Source organism: Salmo salar, chromosome ssa22 (genome assembly GCF_905237065.1).
Source record: "Salmo salar chromosome ssa22, Ssal_v3.1, whole genome shotgun sequence".
NCBI classification, from domain to species: domain Eukaryota; kingdom Metazoa; phylum Chordata; class Actinopteri; order Salmoniformes; family Salmonidae; genus Salmo; species Salmo salar.
Window position 1 is genome coordinate 619,117 of NC_059463.1, and position 13,390 is coordinate 632,506.

Consider the following 13,390-nt stretch of genomic DNA (forward strand, 5'->3'; position numbering starts at 1 on the left):
GTGGGATTCGAAATGGTCGGTAATCTGTTTGTTGACTTGGCTTTCAAAGACCTTAGAAAGGCAGGGTAGGATGGATATAGGTCTGTAGCAATTTGGGTCAAGAGTGTCACCTCCTTTGAAGAGGGGGATGACAGCAGCTGCTTTGTAATCTATGGGAATCTCAGACGACACGAAAGAGAGGTTGAACAGGCTAGTAATAGGGGTTTCAATAATTTCGGCAGATAATTTTAGAAAGAAAGGGTCCAGATTGTCAGGCCCAGCTGATTTGTAGGGGTCCAGATTTTGCAGCTCTTTCAGAACATCAGCTGAATGGATTTGGGAGAAGGAGAAATGGGGGAGGCTTGGGCGAGTAGCTGTGGGGGGTGCAGTGCTGTTGAATGCAGATGGGGTAGTTAGGTGGAAAGCATGGCCAGCCGTAGAAAAATGCTTATTGAAATTCTCAAATATAGTGGGCTTATCGGTGTTGACAGAGTTTCCTATCCTCAGTGCAGTGGGCAGCTGGGAGGAGGTGTTCTTATTCTCCATGGACTTTACAATGTCCCAGAACTTTTTAGAGTTTGAGTTGCAGGAAGCAAATTTCTGTTTGAAAAAGCTAGCCTTGGCGTTTCTAACTGCCTGTGTGCATTGGTTTCTAACTTCCCTGAAAAGTTGCATATCGCGGGGGCAGTTCGATGCTAATGCAGAACGCCACAGGATATTTTTGTGTTGGTTAAGGGCAGTCAGGTCTGGGGAGAACCAAGGGCTATATCTGTTCCTGGTTAAAAATTTCTTGAAAGGGGCATGCTTATTTAAGATGGTGAGGAAGGCATTTAAAAAAATAACCAGGCATCCTCTACTGACGGGGTGAGGTCAATATCCTTCCAGGATACCAGGGCCAGGTCAATTAGAAAGGCTTGCTCGTTGAAATGTTTCAGGGAGCGTTTGACAGTGATGAGTGGAGGTCGTTTGACCGCTGACCCATTACGGGTGCAGGCAATGAGGCAGTGATCGCTGAGATCTTGGTTGAAAACAGCAGAGGTGTATTTAGAGGGCACGTTGGTTAGGATGATATCTATGAGGGTGCCAGTGTTTGTGGCTTTGGGGTTGTACCTGGTGGGTTCATTAATCATTTGTGTGAGATTGAGGGCATCAAGCTTGGATTGTAGGATGGCTGGGGTGTTAAGCATGTCCCAGTTTAGGTCACCTAGTAGCACGAGCTCTGAAGATAGATGGGGGGCAATCAGTTCACATATGGTGTCCAGAGCACAGCTGGGGGCAGAGGGTGGTCTATAGCAGGCGGCAACGGTGAGAGACTTTTTAGAGAGGTGGATTTTTAAAAGTAGAAGTTCAAATTGTTTGGGTACAGACCTGGATAGCAGGACAGAACTCTGCAGGCTATCTCTGCAGTAGATTGCAACACCGCCCCCTTTGGTCGTTCTATCTTGTCTGAAAACGTTGTAGTTAGGGATGAAGATTTCAGATGTCAGCTGTATGCCTGGAATTGCCCTTGTCTGGAGCAAAGGATTCCAATTTCAACCCCCCCCCCACACACACATTTTTATTTATTTTTATAAATAAATAATGAATATTAACCAAAATAAATCTTATGTAGTTTCTTGCAATATTCCTCTCTGACTTAAAATAATATTCCTCTGAAAATGTCCAGAGATTTGGTCAATTCTAAATCCTAAATTAATCAGAAATGAACAGGGTCAGTTACACCATAAGAACCCCTTTTTCATGTCCTCATTACATGTAGTGCAACAACACCAAACAATATTGAAATCACTATGGTTCTCTAATTTTTTTGGGCACTTAGAAAATGTGAAAAATGTAGCCTGTGCTTAGCTGTATTCTGTTTTTTACCCTAAAAATCTCCATAGTCCTTGCTGATGACAAGCATAACATTTGGAGAGTGGTACTCAGTGATGTGTTGTTTTGGATTTGCCTCAGACATATCGCTTTGCATTCAGGACAATAGGTGAATTTCTTTCCCACATTCTTTGCCGCAGTATTACTTAAGTGCCTTGTTGCAAACAGGATGCATGTTTTGGAATATTTGTGTTCTGTACAGGCTTCCTACTTTTCACTCTGTTATTTAGGTTAGTATTGTGGAGTAACTACAATGTTGTTGTTTTCTCATATCACAACACTTACACACTGTTTTAAAATCACCATTGATCTCATGGTCAAGTCCCTGAGCATGTTCCTTCCTCTCCTGCAACTGAGTTAGGAAGGACACCTGTATATTTGTAGTGACTGGGTGTATTGATACACCATCCAAAGCCTAATTAGTAACTTCACCATGCTCAAAGGGATATTCAATGTCTGCTTTTTGAATTTTTACCAATCGATGCCCTTCAATTCAATAATTGATTGAGGGTTTACAGATAATTGTATGTGTGGGGTAGTCATTCAAAAAAACCTATTATTGAGTCCATGCAACTTATGTGGTTTGTTAAGCACATTTTTACTCCTGAACTTATTTAGACATTTCAGCTTTTCATTTATATTAATTTTGAAAAATTTCAAACAAAATTTCACTGACATTATGGGGTGTTGTGTGTAGATCTGTGACAAACAATGTCAATTTAATCATTTTCAAATTCAGGCTGTAACACAAAATGTTGTAAAAATAAAGCGGTGTGAATACTTTCTGGATGCACTGTAGAGCATGCAACTTTCTTTTAATACTTCACATTTGTGACAGGCACTTTGCATTATAAATAATGTAATAAAACACCAATTTCTGCTGTGAGGTTGATTTTCATTTACCATATCTCTATCCTAAATCTTGTAAATGTTTGGGAATTTCATCATTGCAGCTCATGGTGTAGTAATGTCCATAAATGGCTGGTGCTAGAAAATCTTTCAGAATGCCACTATTTTTCTTTCCTGAATTTGCTATGAATGATGTCCATTGCAAATGAAATGGTATTTTGTTATTTTTGCCCACAGGGACATAGACAAAGTGGACGACTTAATGCAGGACATCACAGAGCAGCAGGAGCTGGCACAAGAAATCTCTGACGCTATTTCTAAACCCGTAGGGTTCGGAGAGGAATTTGATGAAGTAAGCTAAAGCTAAGAAGCTGAGTGCGCATGTCTCAATTTTCCCGTACCGAAGGGTTAGTGCAATTCGGTATCATTGGTACGTCCCTCCCCTGAACCCTAACTTCAACCCTTAACCTTAACCATTTTAAATGTCAACTTCAATGGGGTAGGGACGTCCCAAAGATCACGGATAGCAAGAACTCATACCGAATCAGACTGCAGTCATCTACTATCGTTGTTGTTATTAAATGTATCCTTATCTTCTTTGGATATATAGACTTGTCTAGCCCATAATGACGTTTTATTTGTTTGTTTAGGATGATCTCTTGGCAGAATTGGAAGAACTGGAACAAGAGGAACTAGACAAAAACCTGCTAGAAATCGCAAGCACAGAGAATGTACCGCTGCCAAATGTACCCTCAAATGTACCCTCTGCTGCAAGACCAGCAGGTAATGGATATGTTGGCTTAGCCACTCAAGCTTAGCCTCCTTTAAAGCTAGCTAATATCTCTTAAGATCACTGCCAGGAATTTAATGTACCATTGCAATGCCGTTGTTTATAAAATACTGTCTGGAGATGGGGAGGGAGGGAGAGAGAAAATGTACACAATAATAATTTGGTGCGATACCCAACATGAAACACTTTAAAATCAATGTAATTGTCAGACATTGTAGCATATGCTACTTCAGTCTTAATTTATAGGCAGATTGAAAAATCTTACTTACTTTATTAAATGAATGTGGTTAATTCTTACAGTACAGAAGAAGCAAGAGGAAGACGAGGAAGACATGAAGGATTTGGAAGCATGGGCCGCCAACTAGTCACTGCTGTTACTCCATAGCTGCTATAGGTGGAAAAGAAAGCCTATGGTTTAGTGTGATGTGTTTTCGTATTTGGGGAAGGAATAGAATAAACAGACTTAAAAAAAAAAAGACTAAACATCAACTTGACAACCTTTCGCTTAATGCCAAGCTCAATCTCCTATAGATGGGCAATGGCATGTTGTACCTTTCACCACCAAAAGCCCCAAATCTCTGGAGCAACCAAACAGAAAAGGCTAATTAAAAATGTGTGTTTTTCTGTGCGTCCCTCACCTCGTTCTCTTCTGTAAAGCGTTGGTGCATTTCCTCCTCTTAGCCCACAGAATATATTTTGAAGAGAAAGTATAAAAATGACTCCTCAAAACCTCCATGTAGAATTTCTAATACCTCATACTGTTAATGTGTAGTGCAACAAGATATTACAATATCCTGTATTCATTTTTGTTGTTTATGCACAATATCAGTGTCATGTGTTCAAATGGCAATCAGCTGTTCTTGAATCTGTTTGTAAAAATATACATTTAAAATATACCTATTTTACATTATATTTATTAATATCAATTTCCAGCGTGAAGAATTTGATTCCCATTTGCAGGGCTGTTGGGTTTAAATGAGCTTTTGACTGGATTTATTTAACTATATTCTTCCAGATACTCTGGCTTTCAAACAGGCAGATATCTATGAGGAAAACTCCACATGGTGTCCTTGAAATTCTTCTCTGGGTAATGGTTCACACGTTTATGTATCTTTGAAGTGAATGAATCTAACCGAACCTACAACTAGTTACATTTTGCAAACACAATGACATTTCTCTTGAAATATGTTTGTACTATATCTGTTCTGGTTTGTGCAACTGAAGTGACTGTGTGAGTGACAGTATGCGTACCTCTATGAGTGTGTTTGTTCACTTTCATCTTTAAGAGACATTAACACTAGATGAGGTTTAAAAAAATATATATATTAGGGTTTGGGCTTTTCAGAGTTATGTAATTTTTTTGTTTTATGATATGCTGTTGTGTGTAGGAAGAGATAATTGATTGTATTTCAACTCCAGGCAGTCAAATAAACCTAACATCATGGCTTTTCTGAGTTTGTGAACTTACCCCACTATTTTATAGTTCACCGTGGTGCTTCAGATGTTTTCAAATGTTACATTTTTCTCCCAAATCAATTTTTTCTGTCTAAATGTAACTAATGTTTTATGACCGCATTTTGTTATGTCTGACATGCTCTGTGTGTTTGTATAAGGGGCTGTTTTTTGCAGTCTGGTTCCTGTTTTTGTTTGGTCTGTCTTCCTACCCTGCCTATCACAACTTGCCCTTGTTCTAATGGTATGCCTAAATGAAACCTTTTGACAAATTATGTGCTTTTTTGTTAATTAAAAAAAAAAATACTAAGAATATCTGTGCATTCCTTTATCAAGTACTGTTGGTCAGAGTTATGGCAAGAGCTTGTGATGAGATCTATACTATTGAGAGGGCCAAGGTTCATGTAATAGTAAGTGTTAGGTCAAGGGTTATGGTTGTGCAAGGGCTATTCTTAGGCCACAGTCATCTGCTGACAAAGTCTGAGATTATGTAGCATGTATAAAAAAATAAATGGAAAAAATGGAAAAGATTTAATACAATTTTTGTTTAGAATGGCATGGAACTACAGTAGTACTGATGTTTTATTACCTTAACCTTATTTTCCCAAAATATAAATAATTAGTTCAGTCTTCCAATGAGCTTGTGCACAGCCCTGTCAATATCTTTGTTTGCATACCACTGTGTTGCTTGTGAAAAAAGCTCTGAGGCGGTGTCAGCTTTATAAGCTCCATTACTGTAATATACCTCAAGGTATCATTTTGGGTAGCACTTCCTTTGAACGTTGCATACATAAAGCAGACATAAACCTCCATGAGTGTCATGTTGTGATAAGTGATATTCATAAGGCCCTTAAATAAAGCATCCATGTCATTAGTTCTGTAGTTGCCATGGTGCACTAGTAGCAGCCTAAGCAGAGCACTCCTGTATATATGTTCATATACAATTATTTTAGATGAAGTTTTTCATCATTTTTTTTAATCAGCTGTTTTGTTTTTGATGACATTAAGTTTTACTGGATATGGACTGGCAGATCAACTATTTTTGGCTTGGCTGGCTAGCTAGCTAGCTAGCTAGCTGGCTAATTGTTTTTGTTTGAATGATGCGTCTGGACACTACCAGCTTTTTTGTTACACCTGGCTGCTGGTTCCTGATCTTTTGAAAACATCAATTGAAGAGTCACCTGAAGCTTGAGAGGAATGGGAGATGCAGTAAAGGAATGCAGTTCTGAGGCAGAATGCCAGCCTGAATTCATGGACTAGACATAACATAGTAAATGTAAATACGGGACCCTCAAATTACTATGATACACTAGATGACCAAAAGCAAGTGGACACTTGCTCGTTAAACATCTAATTCCAAAATCATGGGCATTAATATGGAGTTGATCCCATCTTTACTGCTATAACAGCCCCACTCTTCTGGGAAGGCTTTCTACGAGATGTTGGTACTTTGCTGCGGGGACTTGCTTCCAGTCAGCAACAAGTGCATTAGTGAGGTTGGCCAATTCGGCCTGGTTTGCAGTCGGCGTTCCAATTCATCCCACAGGTGTTCAATGGGGTTGAGGTCAGGGCTCTGTGCAGGCCAGTGAAGTTCTTCCACACCGATCTCGACAAACTTTCTGTTTGGACCTCGCTTTGTGCACAGGGCCATTGTCATGCTGAAACATGAAAGGGCCTTCCCCAAACTCTTGCCACAAAGTTGGAAGCACAGAATCATCTAAAATGTAATTGTACGCTGTAGCGTTAAGATTACCCTTCACTGGAACTAAGGGGCCTAGCCCGAACCATGAAAAACAGCCCCAGACCATTATTCCTCTTCCACCAAACTTTACAGTTGGCACTATGCATTGGGGCAGGTAGCATTCTTCTGGCAACCTCCAAACCAAGATTCGTCCATTGGACTGCCAGATGCATCACTCCAGAGAACGTATTTCCACTGCTCCTGAGTCCAATGGCGGCACGCTTTACACCTCTCCAGCCGACGCTTGGCATTGTGCATGGTGATCTTTAGGTTTGTGTGTGGCTGTTCGGCCATGGAAACCCATTTCATGAAGCTCCCGACGAACAGTTATTGTGCTGCCATTGCTTCCAGAGGCAGTTTGGAACTCGGTACTGAGTGTTGCAACCGAGGACAGACAATTTTTACACACTTCAGCACTCTGCGGTTCCGTTCAGTGAGCTTGTGTGGCCTATCACTTCGCAGCTGAGTGGTATTGCTCCTAGACGTTTCCACTTCACAATAACAGCAGGGCAGAAATATGATGAACTGACTTGTTGGAAAGGTGGCATCCTATGACGGTGCCACGTTGAAAGTCACTGAGCTCTTCAGTATGGGCCATTCTACTGCCAATGTTTGTCTATGAAGTTTGCATGGCTGCTCGATTTTATATACCTGTCAGCAACAGTGTGTGTAAATAGTGTGGTTGAAATAGCCAAATCCACTAATTTGAAGGGGTGTCCTCATACAGTGGATTCGGAAAGTATTCAGACACCGTGACTTTTTCCACATTTTGTTATGTTACAACTTTATTCTAAAATGGATTAAAAAAAAATCTAAATCATCAATCTACCTACACACAATACCCCATAATGACAAAGCAAAAACAATTTTTTATACATTTTTGCAAACTTGTTAAAAATATAAAACTGAAATATCACATTTACAATATTCAGAACATTTACTTAGTACTTTGTTGAAGCACCTTTGGCAGCGACTACAGCCTCCAGTCTTCTTGGGTATGATGCTACAAGCTTGGCACACCTGTATTTGGGGAGTTTCTCCTATTATTCTCTGCAGATCCTATATGACAAAACACACATCATGACAAGAGAGACAACACAACACCAAAGACGACAACATAGCAAAGCAGCAACACATGACAACACAGCATGGTAGCAACACAACATGGTAGCAGAACAAAACATGGTACAAACATTATTGGGCACAGACAACAGCACAAAGGGCAAGAAGTTAGAGACAACAATACATCACGCAAAGCAGCCACAACTGTCAGTAAGAGTGTCCATGATTGAGTCTTTGAATGAAGAGATGGAGATTAAACTGTCCAGTTTGAGTGTTTTTTGCAACCCATTCCAGTCGCTAGCCGAGGATCGACCTGGGATGTGTGTGCTTTGGAGACCTTTAACAGAATGTGACTGGCAGAACGGGTGTTGTATGTGAAAGATGAGAGCTGCAGTAGATATCTCAGATAGGGGGGAGTGAGGCCGAAGATGGTTTTATAAATAAGCATCAACCAGTGGGTCTTGTGACAGGAAGGTGAACCTTTTCCCCAGTCTGAGGTCCTGAGCGCTCTGGAGCAGGTTTTCATCTGGATCTCTCTGTATTTTGCTCCATTCATCTTTCCCTCGATCCTGACTAGTCTCCCATTCCCTGCCACTGAAAAACATCCCCACAACATGATGCTGCCACTAGCAAGCTTCACTGTAGGGATGGTACCAGGTTTCCTCCAGACGTAACGATCGGCATTCAGGCTAAAGAGTTCAATCTCGGTTTCATCAGACCAGAGGACCTTGTTTCTCATGGTGGTCTGAGTCCTTTAGGTGCCTTTTGGCAAACTCCAAGCGGGCTGTCATGTGCCTTTTACTGAGGAGTGGCTTCCATCTGGCAACTCTACCATAAAGGCCTGATTGGTGGAGTGCTGCAGAGATGGTTGTCCTTCTGGAAGGTTCAAGTTGTAGAAACATCTCTAAAAACCTGTTTTTGCTTTGTCATTATTGGGTATTGTGTGTAGATTGATGAGGATCTTTTATTTTTTTAATCCATTTTAGAATAAGGCTGTAACGTAACAAAAGGTGGAAAAAGTCAAGGGGTCTGAATACTTTCCAAATGTACTGTATATAAACCCTGGATTACTGATACTATGTATGTGCCATTGAGAGGCTTTGAAGCCACCGGTCAGACATATTCGCACTCCCAAGTAGGAATTTCAATTAAATGTTGAAAAAAGGACAAAATTACATGTATTGAAGTAAATATATATATTTTTATTTATTTAGGTCACATATAGCCACGTACCGCAACTAGCCATTTAAATGACCATTTATATCAAAAATCTGGACTTTTACTTTTAATGTTACAGATGTTTAACATTAAACGTTTAATATTAATGGTAATTTAAATGGCTAGTTGAGGGACAAAGCTAGATCACATAAAATTATTTAATAGTATGCATAAAGGTGTCTGTTGTTTCAATATGCTTTGTGTAATAGTCATGACAGACAAAGATATATAGTTAAGCAAACTTTACTTGGCATGTTGTCAACCAGCACATTTAGTAACGTAAGTAACAACTGGTTTCCGTTTCCTGTGTAATATCAATATTGCTACATGTTCTCTTTTTATTTTTTTACAACAAAGGCAGACTCCACCTAACTTTGGCTTGTAGTCCACGTCTGCAATAAACTGGAATGTGAACTGAATGCTTGTTTACTGTCTCTGACTGTCCATTAATTATTATTATTTTTACCTTCACACAGTCTTTCAGGTGTATAGGTCTTCAGCTGGCCCAACCAGACCTTGTGTGTGGAGTGTTGATTACATCAGGAGGTGCTTGACATGAGATGTTTGGATCTTCTTGTTGAGGTGCAGCGTTCACTTCTCGGTTGTGTTCAGCACGCTGCTGGGCGTCAGCTGGTGCTCTGTTTACTGGTTCTGTGCCAGGCTCCTCAACAGTGGGGAACTGCCCCTCTATTTCTCTGCTCTTCCTCAGGTGTTGCCTGTTCCTCCTGAAGACTTGTCCCTGTTCTGTCTTCACCTTGTAGGACCTTTGCTCCACAGGTCAGACTACTGTGGCCCTCTGCCACCACTGTTTCTGTCCTGTGAGTGGCTGAACTCTCACCCTGTCATCTCATTGCAGCTCTGTGATCCTTAGCAGAGGTGTCGTAGTACTTTGCCTGTTTCTGTTGTCTTTCTTTGAACTTCTCCAGCTGACAGTTTCCCATCCCCGGTCTCAGAAGATTTTCACTCATTATAAGTAGTCTTTGTACGTCTTCCCATGAGCACCATTGCAGGGCTGCCGTTTTGTGGGTAATGTCCCAAGCCTTACTGAAACTTCAGAACTCATCTGAAGAGTACTGGGGACCATTGTCTGAGTAAAGGATGTCAGGTATCCCATAGCGTGCAAAGTGTGTCTTCAGTTTTCGAATGACCGTTTTCGACTGTGCGTTCTCCAAATGGTCCACTTCCCAGAAGTTGGAGAGATAATCAACTGTGACCATGTGTAGTCTCTGTCGTTGAACTGGAACACGTCGGTCCCTATTTTTCCCCAGGGAAGCTTTGGTGCTTCGTGTGGCCTCAACGTTTCTTTCTGCTGCTTCATACCCCATGCAGTGCAGGTGCTACATTGTGCCATGTATGTTCTCAGCTGTGCATTCATGCCTGGCCAGTAGACACACTCGCAAGCTCTTCTCAGACATCCCTCTGTTCCTATGGCTACTTCCAAGGGTACATGTCCTTTCACTTCAGGCCACCCCTGCAGGATCCCATTTTTCAGTGTCTGGAGCTCCCGGTCCAGCTCTGGATGTGCTTTAGTCTCTCGCTTGACACAGGGAGGTAGTGTATCATATTGATTGATTCCACTTCGACCTCTACAGGGCCTCTGTTTTCTTGTTTTGTGAGATACGCCCTGCTCAGGATGTCGGCCAGCACCGATGCATTTCTAGGAACTCATCGGAGACAGACCTCATAGTTTTGGAGTCTCATGAAAATGCGTTGTAGTCTTTTTGGTGCCCTGAGGAGAGGCTTTTTCATGATGCTCTCTAGAGGCTTGTGATCTGACTGCACTTCCACAGTTCGTCCATGTGTGAATTGGTGGAACCTCTCCATGCCAAACACCACTGCAAGCAGCTCCTTCTCTATCTGTGCATACCCTTTTTCAGTCTCTGTCAGGGCTCTGCTGGCGTATGCTATTGGTTTACATTTACATTTTAGTCATTTAACAGACGCTCTTATCCAGAGCGACTTACAGTAGTAAATACATTTCATAAATTTTTTCCCCCCGTACTGGTCCCCCATGGGAATCGAACCCAAAACCCTGGCGTTGCAAACACCATGCTCTACCAACTGAGCCACACGGGACTGTTGTCCTCCCTGCATCAAGGCTGCTCCTAACCCACTCTCTGAAGCATCACACTGTAGTGCAAGCTGCTCTGTTGGGTTGTAGTATTTCAGCACAGGGGTCTGTGCAATGGTATCCCTGATTTTATTGAAAGCCTGCTCATGTCTCTCTGACCACTCCCACAGTGAGTCCTTGTGTGTTAGCTGTCGCAGTGGCTCTCAGAGCTCCATGGCGTGGCTGCAGAACTTGGCTAGGTAGTTTACTATGCACCCCCTGCACATCTGTAGGCCTAGGCATCTGTTTGATGACTGTCACTTTTCCTGGGTCCACTTTCAACCCCTCTGATGTTAGCAGGTGGCCAATGTAGGGCACTTCCTTCAGCCTGAGCTGCAGCTTCTCCGGATTCAGCTTGATATTGAGCTTCCTGCATCTGTCCAGGAGCATTTTCAGGTTTTTGTCATGGTCCAGAGTCGCCGCTTCATCATTGTCTCCTTCTCCCACAATCAGGATGCCATCTGCAATGATTTGGCCTCCTGGAAGACCTTCCATTGCCTGGTTTAACTTCCTCTGAAAGGTCTCTGGGGCTGGACTGATTCCCATTGGCATGCGCAGCCACCTGTAGCGTCCCATGGGAGTAGAGAACGTGGTGAGATAGCTGGATTCCTCCTCCAGTTCCACATGCCAAAATCCGTTTTTTACATCACAGAGAACACGCGTGCTCTGTTCAGATCTGGCAGCACGTCTTCAATAGTGGGATGTGGGTAATGGCTCCTCTTGAGCACCTTGTTGAGAGGTTTCGGATCAATGCAGACTCTTACTTTTCCAGACGGTTTCTTCACTACGATCAGGCTGCTAATCCAATCTGTGCTTTTTTCAACTGCTTTTATCATCCTTCTTTTCTCTAGACCACCGAGCTCCTCTGAGTGGTTTATGTAGTGCTACTGGCACTCTTCTCTTTGGCAGCTGGACGGCTCCAGTCGCTCATCCACTTCGAGCTTCAGTTTGCTGTGTAAGCATCCATCTCCCTGGAATACATCAGAGTACTCCTGTTTAATTTGCTCTTTAGTCCAGGATCATGTTGTTTTCTCGATGGCCAGGATGTTGTGATGTTACACAGTAATCAACACCATTGTCTGGATAGCTGTGCATCCTAGAATGGACCTGTGGATATTCTTGTGGACTTCGATGAACTCAACTCGGTAGGTTTTCTTATTGCGTGGATTGATCACTTTAAGTGTGCACTTCCCCAGTGGCGTCATAGTACTCTTGTTATACATCACCAATACGTGACTGCAGGGCTCTAGGTGACTGGCTTTTATGAGGTTTGCAGGGATAACATTACAACTAGCACAGCAATCTAGCTGAAATCTGACTGACTTTTTTGCTGATCAGCATGGTTGCAAAGAGAGCTGCATTGGGGTCTGTGGTTTTCTCCTGCACCACGTTGATGCTCTCTGACTTTGGCCCTAGTGTGATGCAGAGAACATCCTCACTGCTCTCTGAGTCAGCTGACACATTTTCCATTGCCAGGACTCTGTTTCTCTTCCTGGTCCCTGCACTTTTGCAAACCGTAGAGAAGTGAATGCTTTTTCCACAGGATTTACATTTTTGTCCATATGCAGGGCATTTTTCATTTTTTTCTCTCATGTGTCCGTCCACAGTATCTGCATTGTATAATGCTCTGTCCCTCAGTAGGGTCTCCTCTCCCTTTTGGTCTCTCTTCCTGTGTTATTGCATGCACTGCTACAGGGCCCTGCACATTTATGACAGTCCTGCAGCTCCTCCAATCTGTATGCATTTCTCTAAACTAAGATCAGTCTCTCTGAGCAAGCGCTCTCTTAGGCCACACACAATCCTGTCCCTGATAAGAGAGTCTGTGATTACTCCAAAGTCGCAGGTGGCCACTAGAGTCCTCACTTCATTGAGATATTTGTCTAAACTCTCATCTTGGCCCTGACTTCGCATTAAAAAATTATCTCTCAATTGTTTCATTTTTCTTGGGATCACAAAATGCATCCAGTGCTGCAATTACTTCTTCAACAAAGAGATTGTCTTTTGTACTGCCCACACATAGGGTCTCACAAATCTCTCTGCCTTTTTCCCCAATGAGATAATAGAGTAGCTTCACTTTGTAGTCATCACGTTTTTCTCTCATTGTAAGAGCCATGTACAAATTCAATTCCTCTTTCCATCTTTTCCAGGTCAGTGCTAAATTACAATCATCAAAGTCTATTTTTCCCGTAGGTTTCAGTGCATTTTCCATGGCGATTTAGTTGTAGAATGGAACGTTAGCTACTCACGAATCTGCTTGTATCCAATAGCCAGCTAGCTTTTAGCACAGAGTCACTCACGATAGCCAGTTAACGTAGAC

General features: G+C 42.1%; 1 protein-coding gene across 1 annotated transcript in view; it reads left to right on the top strand.

Moving 5' to 3' along the window:
• Window positions 1–5,255, top strand: part of LOC106582625 (charged multivesicular body protein 4b) — a 52,704-nt gene extending 47,449 nt beyond the window's left edge. The window contains exons 3-5 of the mRNA XM_014165851.2: window positions 2,938–3,052; window positions 3,351–3,483; window positions 3,791–5,255. Of these exons, the coding sequence (XP_014021326.1) occupies window positions 2,938–3,052; window positions 3,351–3,483; window positions 3,791–3,855 (313 nt within the window). The 3' untranslated portion in view covers window positions 3,856–5,255. The remainder of the gene's footprint in view (window positions 1–2,937; window positions 3,053–3,350; window positions 3,484–3,790) is intronic.
• The last annotated feature ends 8,135 nt before the right edge of the window (window positions 5,256–13,390 follow it).